General features: G+C 35.3%; 1 protein-coding gene across 2 annotated transcripts in view; it reads right to left on the minus strand.

Moving 5' to 3' along the window:
- TAX1BP1 (Tax1 binding protein 1) overlaps positions 1-16,153 on the minus strand; it is a 92,693-nt gene that overhangs the window by 34,489 nt on the left and 42,051 nt on the right. For both annotated transcript variants that reach the window (XM_032401885.1, XM_032401884.1), the window contains exons 6-12: positions 15,871-16,019; positions 15,689-15,779; positions 11,779-11,964; positions 5,606-5,830; positions 4,897-5,043; positions 3,125-3,248; positions 1,821-1,924 (exon numbers count right to left, since the gene is read on the minus strand). In XM_032401885.1, the coding sequence (XP_032257776.1) occupies positions 1,821-1,924; positions 3,125-3,248; positions 4,897-5,043; positions 5,606-5,830; positions 11,779-11,964; positions 15,689-15,779; positions 15,871-16,019 (1,026 nt within the window). The remainder of the gene's footprint in view (positions 1-1,820; positions 1,925-3,124; positions 3,249-4,896; positions 5,044-5,605; positions 5,831-11,778; positions 11,965-15,688; positions 15,780-15,870; positions 16,020-16,153) is intronic.

A 16,153-nucleotide genomic window follows, 5' to 3' on the forward strand; every position in this document is an offset into this window, starting at 1 on the left:
AATGAAATGAAAAAGGCAACTCACAGACTGGGAGAAAATATCCACACATATCACACAAATGACTTGTATCCAGAATAAAGAACACATACAATCAGTAATAAGAAGAAGAACTCAATTTTTAAAATAGCAGAAGATCTGAACTCTCCCAATAAAAAGGAATGAACTACCAATATAAGCAACAACATCGATAAATCTCAAATTAATTATGCTGAAAGAGGACCAAAAAAAAGAGTATAAACCATATGACTGAATTTATATGAACTGTTACAAAAAGTAGGCTAACCTACAGAGGCAGAAGGCAAGCCAATAGTTTCCTGGGGATGGGGATAGAGGGAGAAGTGAACTGCAAATGGGTAAAAACTTTGGCAGGTAATGGAAATGTTATCTGGACAGTTTCACAACTATATACATGGCAAAACTGATCAAACTGCAGGCTTCAAATATTATAAGCAGTTTACTGGATTTCAGCAAATATATGCAGTTTACTGCACTTCAACACAGTGGGGGAAAAACGCCTTGAGGAAATTTTTAGCTTAAGCACATTCTATCTTTCTGTCAATAATACTATATAATGACATTTTAAAAAATATCCATCTAGAAGCGTTTCAGACTTAATGAAAAAAGTTTAGTCCCTTATAAACAACTACTTTGAACTCAAGGGTAAAACTGTTCTAATAAATCAATCCTACAGAAGGAAGGATCCTCTGAAGTAATAAAAGATTTGGGGCGCCTGCGTGGCTCAGTTGGTTAAGCATCTGCCTTGGGCTCAGGTCATGATCTCAGGGTCCTGGGATGGAGCCCTGCTGAGCAGGGAGATTCTCCCTCTCCCTATCCCCAGCTCATGCTCTCTCTTGCGATCTCTCTCAAATAAATCTTTAAAAAAAAAAAAAAAAAGTTTAAAAGATTAAATATTATTTAAAAGGCACTGACAAAATGTTTTAAATCAACTACTACAGTAACACTGAACTAATGTATGGACTTCATCATTCTACAGTTAACTCTAAATATCCTTCCCCTCTCTACATGGAGAAACATACCCAAAAAAATTAACAAAAATCATACAAACACAAAACACCTTTGCCTCCCTTCTCCAAATCAGGTATAAATGAGAAGCCTGAACCCTACCAAGACAGTTGCAAAACTGAAATGTATGAAGAATACAGTTTAAAATAGTCAAAATAAGTAACATCATAAAGGCAATAGCTCATTTGATTAACATTCTCTTTTTCCACTTTGTAAATTTGGTTACTTTAAGATGTGGTAAAATTCTTTGCTATTATTACAGTTAATGTAAAAAAATTACTTCCCTTTTATGATGTTCCAAGTTCAAGGATACATTTTCAATGTATCCTTATTAAGAAGACAGACAAAAATAGCCAACCTCAATTAATCACTTGCCCATTATCAAGAAAGGAAAATAGAAAATTTTAGGATCATGATTTTACACACAGGCCTACATGAGCAGGTACACAGAACTCCCTTTCGTCACTCAAAAGTGAAATTAAGGGGGCACCAGAGTGGCTAAGTTGGTTAAGAGGCAGCCTTCAGCTCAGCTCATGATCCCAGGGTCCTGGGATTTAGCCCTGCATCAGGCTCCCTGCTAAGCAGGGAGCCTGCTTCCCCCTCTCCCTGCAGCTCCCCCTGCTTGTGTTCTCTATGTCAAATAAAATCTTAAAAAAAAAAAAAAAAGTGAAACTAAGTAAATGGGTATTTAAAAAAAAAAAAGCAAAAACAAAACCCCAGGATTTAAAAAAAAAAAACAAAGGTAAGCTAAGCCATTATATCTAATAAATCTTTCATTTACAAGAAAGCTATCTTACCTGCAAGAGTTGTCTACATTTATTGTATTTTTCTGTTTTGTCAGCAATTTCTTTGGTCATTTCACAGACTTGTCCCTTTGTTACCATGTCGGAATCTGTCTCGGCTATTACAAAGCAGAAAATATTATTAAAACTTATTTTGCCCCTTATATTATCTTCCTGTTCAGAATAACTTAAGAATAACTTAAAGGTCAGTAAATGGAATACTAAAGGAGAGAAACACCTATCTGAAATCATCTATTCATACACTAAATAAAGCAAGATAATATAAACTCTATGTGAGAATTTTTTATGTTAGTTTGGCCAGAAACAAGTTCACATTCAATAATGAAAAGGATCATTATTTTTAATTAACTAAAAACAGTTCTTAAATGGCACACTTGTTCTCTTCATATAACTGAATAGACAGCGTAAGTAGAAAGCCATACTCTCTGAAAAAACACTTTAAATCATTTTTCTAGTCCTTCATTACTATTCACTAAGTCTTTATTAAATAAATAATTTACACAACACCACTCTAGATAGAGGATGTACAGAAATGTAAGTCAGGATTCCGTTCTACAGTGGCTGAACCTAATTATTTAATAGCATGGGAAATTTACATTTAAAGTCTAAAACAGCAATTACCCTAAACACTACAGAAGGAAATGTATTTTTATATACTCTAGTGCCAACTTTCATTATGTCAAATCTTTAACATAAGATGAAAAAAAATTAGGCCAAATGAAAACCTAGAGTTAATTCAAATTTTCATGTTGTTTATCATTCACTATGTCTTTCTAATCTAGAAGTTAATAAACTAATAAAAATTTAACTTTTCTCCAACAGGTTCACTAACCAGGAAGTACCCTAATGATCCAAAGAAGTAAAAAAAAAAAAAAAAAAAAAAAAGTAAAAGATAAAGAAAACCATCAACAGGGGATTTATTTTTCCACCAACAGAACTGTACAATTAAAATTCCATAAATGCTTCAAAATTCCATACATTTAGTAGGATATTAAAGAGTTAATCACTGGCTTTTGTCCTATAGCCTAACTGCTGCTACAAGCATGTAAGTTTACAAACTCCAGCTCATTTAATACTTGTGAATATTCTCATGAAGATAAATAGTAGGTCCACACATTTTATGTATTTCACATGCATGACTTTCTTACTTTTAGACCCCTACTTTATCTTTGCCTTAATCCTCTCACTTATAAGAATTTTCTGAAGCTCCCTTAAATTTGTACACCTGGAACAAGGCAGTGTAAGTACCAATACTCGTCAAGGCAGGACACTACCCAAAAGGTCTAAAAGATTTTTACCTGCAGAAGGTGGTGGCTTTACATCTATAGTAGAGGCAGTAGTAGCTGGGTCTGTGTTTATTGAGGCATCATTCACTTTTTGCTGATTCCCAATTTTCTTTGTTAAGACACTGTTGCTATTGGCCTATTCAAAATATTAACGATAAATTATTCAAGGAGTTGTATCTCCTTCCTTCAGTAATTGCCATAAAGAAATCCTGAGAAGTCGACAAAGCTGCTATTCTGTCTTAAAGGCCAACAAAAACTAAAGGTAACACACATCACCTTACCAACTGACCTAAATGTTACAAAAGAGAAAAACTTTATTTTGGTTTTTCTTGTCAAATCATCAAACCACCACCAAGAAAAGACACAGAAATGTCCTAGGTCACCTACTACAAAGTCATAATATACTTACAGGCCCCAACCAAAACCCATACATGTGGGTCAAACTCAAAGTATATTTTTTCACAAAAACCTTTTTAGTTTACCACATGTATTTCTGTAAAAATATCTGTAATGGGCACCTGGGTGGCTCAGTCAGTTAAGCGTCTGCCTTTGGCTCAGGTCATGATCCCAGAGTGCTGGGACTGAGTCCCATGTTGGGCTCCCCACTTAGTGGCGAATCTACTTCTCCCTCTGCCCCTCCCCCGCTCATGATCTAATAAATATTTTCGACCTGAGCCAAAGACAAATGCTTAACCGACTGAGCCACCCAGGCGCCCCTAAATAAAATCTTGAAAAAAAAAAAATTATCATCCGTACCATATAGAATACAATAAATTTTGTTTACAAAGAGAACTTCGTATCATTTTCAACTACAGGTTTTAAATGTTTCTTCACTTCCAGCATTCCATTACATAGCAAACCTTATATCAGATACAATTTAAGGACCCACATTAAAATATTCATCAGAACAGAAATAATTTTTTTCATTAAATCTGCTTACCCACTCTCAAATGGAATATAAAACAATTAGCTAACATTAACTCTTCCTAATCTAGTGATTATGAATAGGATAGAAGAACCCAACAATGAAAACTGAGAATATATCTAAGACCCTGGGGATAATCAATGGTGAATCCCACTGAGGACAGGCATCACTGTCATAAGAAGGGATTCAATATGTGTATAGTTTTTTGTTTTTTGGTTTTTTTTAAAGATTTTATTTATTTATTTGACAGAGAGAGACATAGGGAGAGCAGGAACACAAGGAGGGGGAGTGGGAGAGGGAGAAGCAGGCTTCCCGCGGAGCAGGGAGCCCGATGTGGGACTCGATCCCAGGACCCTGGGATCATGACCTGAGCTGAAGGCAGATGCTTAACGACTGAGCCACCCAGGTGCCCTGTGTATAGAGTTTTTAAGTGATGACATTTATCAAGAATTTAAAGGGAAATAGTCAAGAAAAAAGGAACCTTCCTCCTGTTTTCTTTTTCCTGCTGCTACCCTTGCTTCCTTTGTTGGTTTTCCAGAAAATAAAAACTCCAGATTAAAAAAAATATATGTATCATTAGCAATATTAGACCAATGACTTCAAATCAGACCAATGATTTCAAATTAGCAGAGATAAATTATATTCAAAAGGTTGATATTTAGAGTATTATAAATCTGGTGGCATCTCACTGGCTCAGTTGAAAGAGTATGTGCCTCTTGATCTCAGGGTCATGAGTTCAAGCCTCATGTGGGGTACAGAGGTTACTTACATAAATAAAACTTTAGAATATTGTAAATTTGATTCATTAACAAAAATACTGATAAAGGAAATATTAGGTATGCATTCAAACTGTCCTTACTGATTGGTCTGAAAGTTTGTTTATTTGCTTTTGGAGCCTCTGGCATTCCTTGAATTTTTCTTTATAATGATCTGCTGCCATCTGAAGACGAAGTTTCAAATCTTCCACTTCTCTTCTCAGTTCATGTTCCAGTGTATCAGTCTTTTCCTATGACAAAAATACACATATACTTCCTCTTAAAAAAAAAAATGTTAAAAATCTCCTATCTCATAATGTAAAAGTAAATCCCAACTTCATTTTCGCTTTTTTCTTTCTGGCTTTTAATTTTTATTTGTTTTGGAGTTTTGGCAACAGAGCTACATTAGCTCCTAATAAATCCAGCTTTATATTCTTAGGACTAAGCCTCATTAAAAAACTAGAGAAGAACAATCCACCTCCTGTGGAGTAAGTATTACCCTGTTAAATAACCATAATACCACTTTATGAAGCTAATAAATAAGAAATTCCAAACAAAGCAATATATAACTGACATTAGAAAGTTTAACAATAGAGCAGCTCTTACTAACCATTAGGCATTTGCCTACCTAAGTTTTTCTTAAAGCTTACATTAATTTCAACTGAAGAGGTTACAATGACTAAATGAAACGAATGGAAATTTAAATTTCTATGATAAGGAATCTGACCTGATTTATTTTGACATACCTATTCTCTTGTATAAGCTTGTAGTGAGCTTTGATCAAAATGAAAATTCAAAATTAACCCACTTTACCTGGTCTTTTTTCACAGCATTCAGTTTAAGTTCTGCCACTGCATCAGCTAACTGCTTTTTTACTTTCTCATTTTCCAAGCGTGCAGTATGCAGATCCGCCATTGTTTTATCGCGCACATTTACAGCATCACTAAGTTCTTTAGCCAGAAAGACAACTTCTTGCCGAGTTGCCTGAACCTGTTCCTCTGCTTTACGAAGTTGCTCCTTTAAGGAAAAGGTATCTTCCTGAAGAAAATCAGATAAATACATTTGCAATGAAACCATTAAAGTAAAAACAGAAGCAGAAACAATTTTTAATATTTCAACAGATCCAAAATTTTAAATTAAATACTGCTTTTCTATTCATGACTTAGATGAAGTACACAAATCTATAAAAAACTTAAGATATGACTTTGTGTTAGAGTCCCCATTTAACAACCCAATGCACTCTGTATCTCTACCACATTAAACACGTGTAAATAGAAGTTCAGAAGTCAAGCAACATGCCCAATATTTAAAAGCCCTGGCTTAAACAGAAATTCAAATGAAAGCTCCTGTCCCCCAAAATCTCTAACATCTGTAACTACTGACCCTCATTTTTTATGATTACCAATAAAAATAATTTCAATAACTTCTCTGTAATTCCAAAAATTTTGGTTAAAAGAAGTCTATTAACTAACCTAAAACATATCCAACGTAACATTAATATACCATTACATATCATTATGAAAACAGGACAGGTTTAGGGGCGCCTGGGTGGCTCAGCTGGTTAAGCAACTGCCTTCGGCTCAGGTCATGGTCCTGGAGTCCCGGGATCGAGTCCCACATCGGGCTCCCTGCTCAGCGGGGAGTCTGCTTCTCCCTCTGATCCTCCCCCTCATGCTGTCTCCCATTCTCAGATAAATAAATAAAATCTTAAAAAAAAAAAAAAAAAGGACAGGTTTAGAACTTCTAAAAACAAAATACGGATATGCTGCAAGTAACAAAGATGAGGCACTGGGAAAATGAGAAGTAATTAGGACCTCTAAACAAACCTAAAAGTATCTTTAAAAAGTTAAAATTGCTCTAAGAAAAAAAAAAAAAGAGGGGTGCTTCGGCAGGGAGCCTGCTTCCCCTCTACTGTTCCCCCTGCTTGTGCTCTCTCGCTCTGTCAAATAAATAAATAAAATCTTAAAAAAAAGATAAATATAAAAATAAAAATAACAAACTCAGAAAAAGTGCAACCCATTCCTGGTCTTCAAACTGTTAGCTCCTGGGGCACCTGGCTGGCTCAGTTGGTGGAGCATGTGGCTCAATTCTCAGGGTTGTGAGCTCAAGCCTCACGTTAGGCATGGAGCCTACTTAAAAAATAATAATAAAAATAAAAATAATTGTTAGCTCCTTAGAAGGAAATAAATGATTATGCAATATTGAGGTGGAGGAAATCTTTGTAGATATAACATTAATAGATCTAACTATGTAAGTATCATCAGCTTCTCCATGTCAAAAGGGAAAAAAGAGACACCAGCACCAGAGGAAATTGTTTGGACTATGTATGTATTTTTTTTTTAAAGATTTTATTTATTTGACAGAGAGAGAGAGAGAGAGACAGCGAGAGAGGGAACACAAGCAGGGGGAGTGGGAGAGGGAGAAGCAGGCTTCCTGCTGAGCAGGGAGCCCAATGCGGGGCTCGATCCCAGGACCCTGGGATCATGACCCGAGCCGAAGGCAGACGCTTAACGACTGAGCCACCCAGGCGCCCCTGTTTGGACTATATTTTTTAAAAAGGTACAATAATACTCTGATATAAATATATTTTCTGATCAGTAAGAAAAAAACTCTCCAAACCAAAAAAAAACAAAAAAACAAAAAAGCCAAAAAACAAAAAAATTAAAGAATGGCATGACCATGAGTTTTTTTGAAAGAAAGAAATGGCCATTATGCATATAAAAATATATTCAACTCATTAATCAAAGAAGTTAAAATAAATACCATTTTCTTTCAACTGACAAAGATTCAAAAACAGGAATACTCCAATATTTGGATGACTTTATGGAAATTAGCGCATTTATAAACAGGTGGGCTATGTACCTGTAAGTAGTATAAAGTTTCTCATCAGATTTTTGCAACATGCGCAACCTTGAAAAAGCACGTAACTTTTGATCTAGCAATTTTATTTTTATGAGTTTCTAAGAAAATTATTTAGCTTTACAGGGATTCAGTACAATTATTAAAATAACGAAAAATTATTAAAAGTAGAAAATATGTAATATGAGAATTTATTACAAATTCTGCAATATATCCTTCATACAATGAAAGTCTGTGCTGCCATTACAAACAGGAGTATATACAATGTTGGGGTATTTTTTTTTTTTTAAGATTTTATTTATTTATTTGAGAGAGAGAAGAGAGAACACAAGCAGGAGGAGTAGGACAGGGAGACAGGCTTCTCGCTGAGCAGGGAGTCCAATCGGGGGAGCTCGATCCCAGAACCCTGGGATCATGACCTGAGCCGAAGGCAGATGCTTAACGACTGAGCCACCCAGGCACCCCTGGGGTATTTGTTTGAAAACCAATTTGAAAATAACTATGAAATTTATTCTGGTATGTACATGTGCCTACATATCTGTACAAGGAGATTTACTGCAGTATGCTTATAAAAGCTAAGTACTATACACAACTAAAAACAATTGCATACTACACAGCTATTAAATAAAACAAGGGATACTATGCAGCTGTTACAGTCAATGAAGATCTTTATGGGTTCTCATACCCATATAGAATGTCCAGACATTCTATAAAATTCTTAAAAAAAGGTTTTGGAACATTATACATATATTCTCAGTTTTTATAAAAATGTAAATTCTGTATGTACATTCATAGATTTCTAGAAAAATTAAAAAATTCTATAAGACATATGTAGGAAAAGATGAGGGTTACTTTTACTCTGTACCCTTACTTATTATTTGAATTATGTTATAACCATGACCTTGTACTGCTTTAAAAAAAAATTTTTTTTTTTTAAGTTTCAATGATTAATGGGGCTCCTGGCTGATTCAGTTGGTAGAGCATGTGACTCTTGATCTTGGGGTCATGAGTTGAAGCCCCAGATTGGGCAGAGAATTAAAAAAAAAAAAAGTTAATTAAGAATCCATTTTCCCAGGTGTTTCTATACCTGTGGTTTTCCTTACAGAGGTCTTACTTACGTAGAAAAAAGATGCCTGGAGAAAATTTTAGCATCTTAATAAATAAATCAAAAATACATTTCACCTTTGTGTTTGCAATGTGCTATATTAAGTACCCTGAAGAGTAACTTGGGTGTTAATCATTCATTCTAAATGTGATGCACATCTGACATTTTAGGTGTTATAGTAATTACATCTAAGTGTATTTAACAGCAAACTACTGCAAATAACATAATATTCATCCACAAGAGTTAAGAAATAAGTCAAGGTAAATCTGCCCAATGCACCATTTAAAAAAAAAAAAAGTTCAAAGATCTCCATTAACAGATGTGGAGTAATTTTTTTCGGTTTATATTGTTCAATTTTAAAACAGGTGGAAAAAGTACATATAGCACGGCACCTTTTTTTTTTTTTTTAAGAAAGAAGGGAATATGGAGGGATGGGGTAACTGGGTGATGGACATTAAGGAGGGCATGTGATGTAATGAGCACTGGGTATTATATAAGACTGATGAAGCACAGGCCTATACCTCTGAAACCAGTAATACATTATATGTTAATCAATTGAATTTAAATCAAAAATGTTTAAAAACTAAAAAAGAAAAACGGGAATAGAGAAGAGTGTCTGCATATGCACATGTTTATTTTTGCAGAAAGAAACAGGAGGATAAACTGGAAACTAATGAAAATGTTTACATATGGGTATAAGAAAGGGTTTTTTTGGAAAGAGACATCACAGTAAATATTGTAAGTATTTTCACTTTTGAATGACTCAACTATTTAACACACTCAAAACACAAAATTCAATCAAAAGGTTAAGAGAATAAAAACTACTCTTTGAATCAAATGCAAACAAAAATGTAGACTGTATAAAAATTCATTCCCATAAATATGCTAAAAAGTTTATTCAAGTAACTTTTGAACACAGTACTATGTACATCCTTACTGAAATAAATTCTAAGAAAAAGGCTTGAAAAGAACTTGATTTTATTTAGTAGACACACTGTTGGGAGTGGCACTGATGTAACACTTCTGAAACTATTGGTGTGTATTTTGAACATAGTACTATGTATATCCTTACTGAAATAAATTCTAAGAAAAAGGTTTGAAAAGAACTTTTTTTAATTTATTTTTTTTAAAGACTTTATTTCTTTATTTGACAGAGAGAGACACAGTGAGAGAGGGAATACCCAGCACAAGGAGTGGGAAAGGGAGAAGCAGGCTTCTCGCCGAGCAGGGAGCCCGATGCGGGGCTCGATCCTAGGACCCTGGGATCATGACCTGAGCCGAAGGCAGACGCTTAACGACTGAGCCACCCAGGCGCCCCAAGAACTTTATTTTATTTAGTAGACACACTGCTGGGAGTGGCACTGATGTAACACCTCTGAAACTATTGGTGTGTATAACAGGGTAGAACACATGAATAAATATAACAACGTTTGGAAACAAGGGCTCCCACACTGAGAGAAGAGATAAATATGGAATGGAGGAAGGTAAGGAAGAACTCTAAGGTACCAGATTTGAATTGAAGGTAACTATATAAAGACTTTAAAAGTTTGTCCAATGGAAGTACAAAGAAGCAATGACCCCTAGTAGCAACAGGATCCAATATAAAAATACCAAATTCCATTTGGTTTCAAAATACCATTCCCCACTGAAAAAAAAACAGGGCTCCTTAGAGAAATGCCTAGTACCAGGTTTGGGGCAGAACCTAAATCTATAATATACAGTTGCTTCACAAAGCTAAGAAGTATTCAAAACATTTATGGAACATATGAAAAAGACACAGGGGCGGCTGGGTGGCTCAGTCAGTTAAGTGCCCGACTCTTGGTTTCAGCTCAGGTCATGATCTCAGGGTCCTGAGATCAAGCCCCACATCAGGTCCTGTGCTCAACATGGAGTCTGCTTGAGATTCTCTCCCTCTTCCTCTGCCGCTCCCCCTGCTAGCGCGTGTGCATGATCTAAACTAAATAAATAAAATCTTGGGGGGAAAAAAAGGCAGGTCTGGAAAGGCTCCCCCTGGCTAAGTATGAGACACTTTGGGTATGAAAAAGAATGATGATGTACGATATAGTGAACAAAAAAGAATCCCTAAGTCCATAGTGATATGAAAAAACGGGAGAGGGCAGCAGAGAACCTCATTATAAAAGAATACCTACTAATAAATGTACAAGAAATGATAAAATTTTTTAAATCACCATTTTGTAATCATTAATAACTGATGCAGGTGAGGATCATCAAGGGATAAAAAAACCATTGGGTGAAAGGCTATTGGGGAATAGGATGTTCACATGATCTCGAAGTATTATCCTACATATTACTCAATCACAAAGAGGGGAAAAAGCACCAATATAATGATTTCAGGCAGACATAACTTTAAACAAATGATTAAACCTAACATCAAGAACGGAACTGACATTATGTGACTTTTTTCATTATGTGACTTTTGATAACACTGCAACAGAATGTACAAAACATCATCTAGGCCTTTTCTTGCCAAAAAATGTTTGACCTGAATCCAGCCATGAGGAAATGATAAATAAATTAGATTACAGACCATTTTCTCAGGCAAGCCTGAATTCTTCAAAAATATCAATGTCATAAAAAACAAGAAGTATAGGGACGCTATTCTAGATTAGAGCAGACCAAGAACACAGTAATTGTGTGATCTTTATCTACCCCTAGGTCAAGAAATTTTAAAGGTTATATAGAAATATATTTGGGACAATTTGAATGTACTAAAACTGTATACAGGAATGAAATATTATCTTCTGAATGTTAAATTTCTAATATCTAAATTTCTTAGGTATTAATGATTTGATGGTTATGATGGTTATACAGAATAATGTACCTGTTGATAGGGAGACATGCTAACGTATTTTGGGTGTAATGTCATAATGCCCCCAGGTTTGAACTTTTCCCAAAGAAAAAGTTGGGGAAAGTAAAGATTAAAAATAAAAACCACTATATTGTATACATTTAACAGACACAGGTTTTACAATCTTCAAATACATACTGCAAAAGTACTTACCTTACTGGAGGTTGTAAGCAAGAAAGCCCTTTGTAGATTTTCCTTTTCAGCCAAACAGAACTGCAGCCTGCCAATCTCTTCTTTGAAATGAGTAATCATGCTTTCTTTGTTCCCATCTAAATTCTTTAAAGTCTGGACCTCTGACACAAGCTTGGTATTTTCTATTTCTGTATTCTTCAGATGTACCTGTAACAGTGGTTGAAAATGTCAAGAATACTCTTAACTCCATAACCTAAGTTACTCAAATTTCAAAATACCATTGTTTATCTCTAACCCAAATATGATCAAGGAACCAGAAGACTTTACTAGACCAGGAATCAGGAGACCCAAGTTTTATCAAATGACTAGCTAATAAACAGGAACAGAACATAGCCTTTTTTTTTTCCCCACAGAGATTATATCTAAGGTCTAACAACACTACCTGATCTCTAAAGTTAATTCTCCTCTCATTTAATAAATTTAAGTTCTCCTTAAAAATGCAAACCGATTTGGTTATTCTTTTGGAGGAACAAATTATGTTATAGGTATATTCAGATATAAAGGCATGGCGAAATTCTGGAAAACTTGAGGGGTACATTCAAGAACATCTTAAGCAATTCAATATTTTGCTTTTGAGAAGTACTGTCATTTACTTCCTATGTGCCTAAAAATATATTTGATTAATTAACCACACTATATTAATATTCCCAGGAAGTTAGGTAGCAGTTGCTAATTTGCTCATAACAGATGCACAAATCAAATTCCATAACTGAAATTATAAAGAGTACAGAAACCTAGTTTCCACTATAAAGAGTATCTTGCTTTGGTAAGAGTACCAGAGAGAAATGAATTAACATACTTCTTGCACTTGAACCTCAATGTATGAATACCGAAACACTAATTCCTATTCACAAGGATAGAAAAGGACTCCAGATTCTCTGAGGTGTCACCAGCCAAGACCTTTGCAGCATCCCTTTAAAAACACTATCTAGGGGCGCCTTGGTGGCTCAGTCGTTAAGCGTCTTCCTTCGGCTCAGGTCATGACCGAGCCCCACATTGGGCTCCCTGCTCAGCAGGAAGCCTGCTTCTCCCTCTCCCACTCCCCCTGCTTGTGTTCCTGCTCTCACTATCTCTCTGTCAAATAAATAAAATCTTTTAAAAAATAAAATAAATAAAAACACTATCTAATTTTCATAGTCATCAGCTCAAGAAAGTGTTTTATCATTTCCTCTAAATTCTTACAGGACAGGGATGGGTCATATGCTCTAATAGGGGCTAGAGGAGAGAGACATAATGAATCTCTCTGGTTATTTATATAAACAATCTGGAAGGGAAACCCTGTTTCTGAGATATATAACAATATAATATGAGGTCTTGTCATAGTCAGTTCAGTCTCCTTGCCATGAAAAAGAAAAAAAAAAAACCCTCAAAACAAAAATCTCTAAGGAAGTTTTACTTCCAATTTTGGGGATACACATATACAAACGAAATACTGTTTAGAACACTGGGAGGTTGGGGGAAAATATATTCAAATGGAAATTCCAATGTCACTTTGATCCCAACTGATAATGCTTATAGAAAACTGGAGTTATTATCACACCGTAAAAGAATAAATCCCCAAGACACCTCATTCTTTCCCTTCCTTCCTTGCTGCCCAGTTTCTGCAAAGGACTGGTCATTCAGGTGTAAAGCAGAAACACAAAAACTCTGCAGAAAGTGGGGGGGGGGGGAGGGGGGAAGGAAGCAAGGCATAAGGAATAATTTAGAGCAGTAAAGGAAAAATGCTCGATTTACCCTAAAACGTGCTTGCCAACCCTCTACAAAACACCCAAAGTCCTATTCTCATAACAGAAAGAAAAGCAAGGCAGGATGGAAAGATGACACCCCTAGGGATATGTCTTCCTCTTTCCAAAATAATTCATCCTAGTTATCATTCATTACACCTCTCCAGCATCACTGGTTTAACCCTAAGACCTTCCTAAACCCTTCCCAATACTAACTAGAATGCCTTTAGAATTCATTTTATTATTGAATTAGAATCTTATTATCTCCCACTATGCTAACAAAAAGCAATATGGAAAGCAATTATCCACGGAGAAATAATGTTCAGGTCTTTTCCTGGCAACAAAACTGAAATTTTCTCACTGAAATTCACTGTTGACATTGAGTAAAAAATTGTTAGAGATGCCAATTCTCACTTAGTTAAAAAAAAATGCTTTATAACTTTAAAAAAACTGCATTTGGAGGTAGTTTGCAAAAAACACTGTATAAATAGTAATCCAATTGCATCAATCTCTCTAGATAGCTCTATTATTTCCCTTTTTCACAAAATCTTCTTCAAAAACCAAACATTATTTTGGGGCATATTTTCTTAAAGGGTCAAATCATAAAATCATCCATCCACCAGAGCAGGACACCTGGGTGGCTCAGTCAGTTAAGCATCTGCCTCTGGCTCAGGTCATGATCCCAGGGTCATGGGATCAAGTCGTACATTGGGTTCCTTGCTCAGAGGGGAGCCTGCTTCTCCCTCTGCTTGTGCGCTCTCTCTCTGACAGATAAAATCGTAAAAAAAAAAAAAAAAAAAATCATCCACCGGTGAATCATCACTACTTTTCTTCCTTTTTTGGGAGTGACACGCATGCCTGCACACACCCCCTGGGGATAAGCTATTCAAGAAATAAAATGGGTATAACCCATGACATGCAAAACATCCCCATCCATGCTCCCTAAGCTGCATGGTGGATTCAATATTTTTTTATTTTTATCTTCTAAAAAAAAATTCCGAACACCACCAAAAATGAAAAGGAAAAAACCACTGGCAATATAAATCATATTCTAGTTTCTACATGCAAATTGTAACTATCAAATACTGAATATATGCACAGTTGTATGTTTTTATCTCTCATCAAATATATAGCACAATACTAGGTGTGTCGCTCTGTTCTAATCTAATCAAGTGACTGAATCTATCCAAATAATACTGACTTAACTTGAATGTTCTTGAAATTCGTCATCTGGAACTGTCTTCATGAACTGCTATAAGCCACTTAAGATAAATATGTCTCAATTTACATCTACAGCATTATTCGTAATTAAGCTAACCATCCTATTTCAGAATCATTTAAAAAACTTCAAAAAGGTGAAGATTTGTTAACAGAGAGTATCTTGTTTAAAATGACATTCTCTGAAAATTATTCTAAAAGTCGAACTCTAAAACATGATCACTGAAATTAATGCTCTAGGATGTTATTAAAAGGGGATAACAATTGGTTTTATAAATTCTGATAAATAGGCAGGTATCTTGTTACTATTAAACCTCTCTGACTTATTATGTATTACCTACTAAGTAACTAAAATACCAGCAAGTTCCCTGAAAACTTTTAGGGACTATACAAAATGGGGTGGTTTTAAAATAGGTCCCCAAATCCTTTGGTACTTCCTCTCCATAAGAAGTGAAGCCCAATTCCCCTCTCTTTAAGTACTGGCTGGACCCAAGTAACTAGTTTCTAATGAATAAGATAAAGTAGAAGTACCAATGTACAACTTTGGTGACTAGGTCATAAAGTACACCAGGACTTCCTCCTTGCTCTCTCTTGGATAGCTCACTCCAAGGGAAACTGGCTGCCATGTTGTGAAAACATTCAAGCAGCCACTGAAGAGGCCACATAGCAAGAGACTGAAGGGCATCCCACCGTAAGTCATTTGTGTGAGCCACCTTGACAGCAGATCCTCCATCCAGTTCCAATCAAGCCTGTAGCTGACTGCAGCCCTTGACAACATCCTGAATGCAACTCACCAAGACACCCTGAGCCAGAACCATGCAGCTAAGCTGCTCCCAAATTCCTGACCACTAAATTTCACAGGAATTTGTTTCACAGCAATAGATATAAAATATACAAGATATACAAGAGAAATAAAGAGAGTAAACTACCTTATAAAGTTCCTTCTCATCCTTTTCTGTCTTCAACTGACACTCCAGTTGTTCTCTTTCATATTGTGCCTTCCTGAGTTTATCCTTTAAACTGAGTTAAAGTAACATTAATATAGACAAAAAAAATTTCATTAAAAACATTTTTGAAACATAGAGGTATTTTTTAAAACCATCAGAAATACCTGTCTAATTCAGTTTCTTTTTCAATTGCTTTGTGTGTCACTGACACAATATCTTCCTCAAGCTGGAGAGCTTTGGATGTAGCATCATTGTATCTCTTCTTAAACTCTTCATTTTCCGTTTTTAAACTTTGCGATACTTCAACAAGACCCTTAGAAACAACAACAATTTTTGAGAAACAATTTCTAAAACAAATCTGCTTATCTTTAAGAAATCTATGTATTCTTAAATTGTTAATCCCACATCTGTCTCCTCTAGAGTTTATAAACTAAGATTAAAAACTAA

The sequence above is a fragment of the Phoca vitulina genome, unplaced genomic scaffold, assembly GCF_004348235.1.
Source record: "Phoca vitulina isolate PV1807 unplaced genomic scaffold, GSC_HSeal_1.0 scaffold4, whole genome shotgun sequence".
Lineage (NCBI taxonomy): Eukaryota > Metazoa > Chordata > Mammalia > Carnivora > Phocidae > Phoca > Phoca vitulina.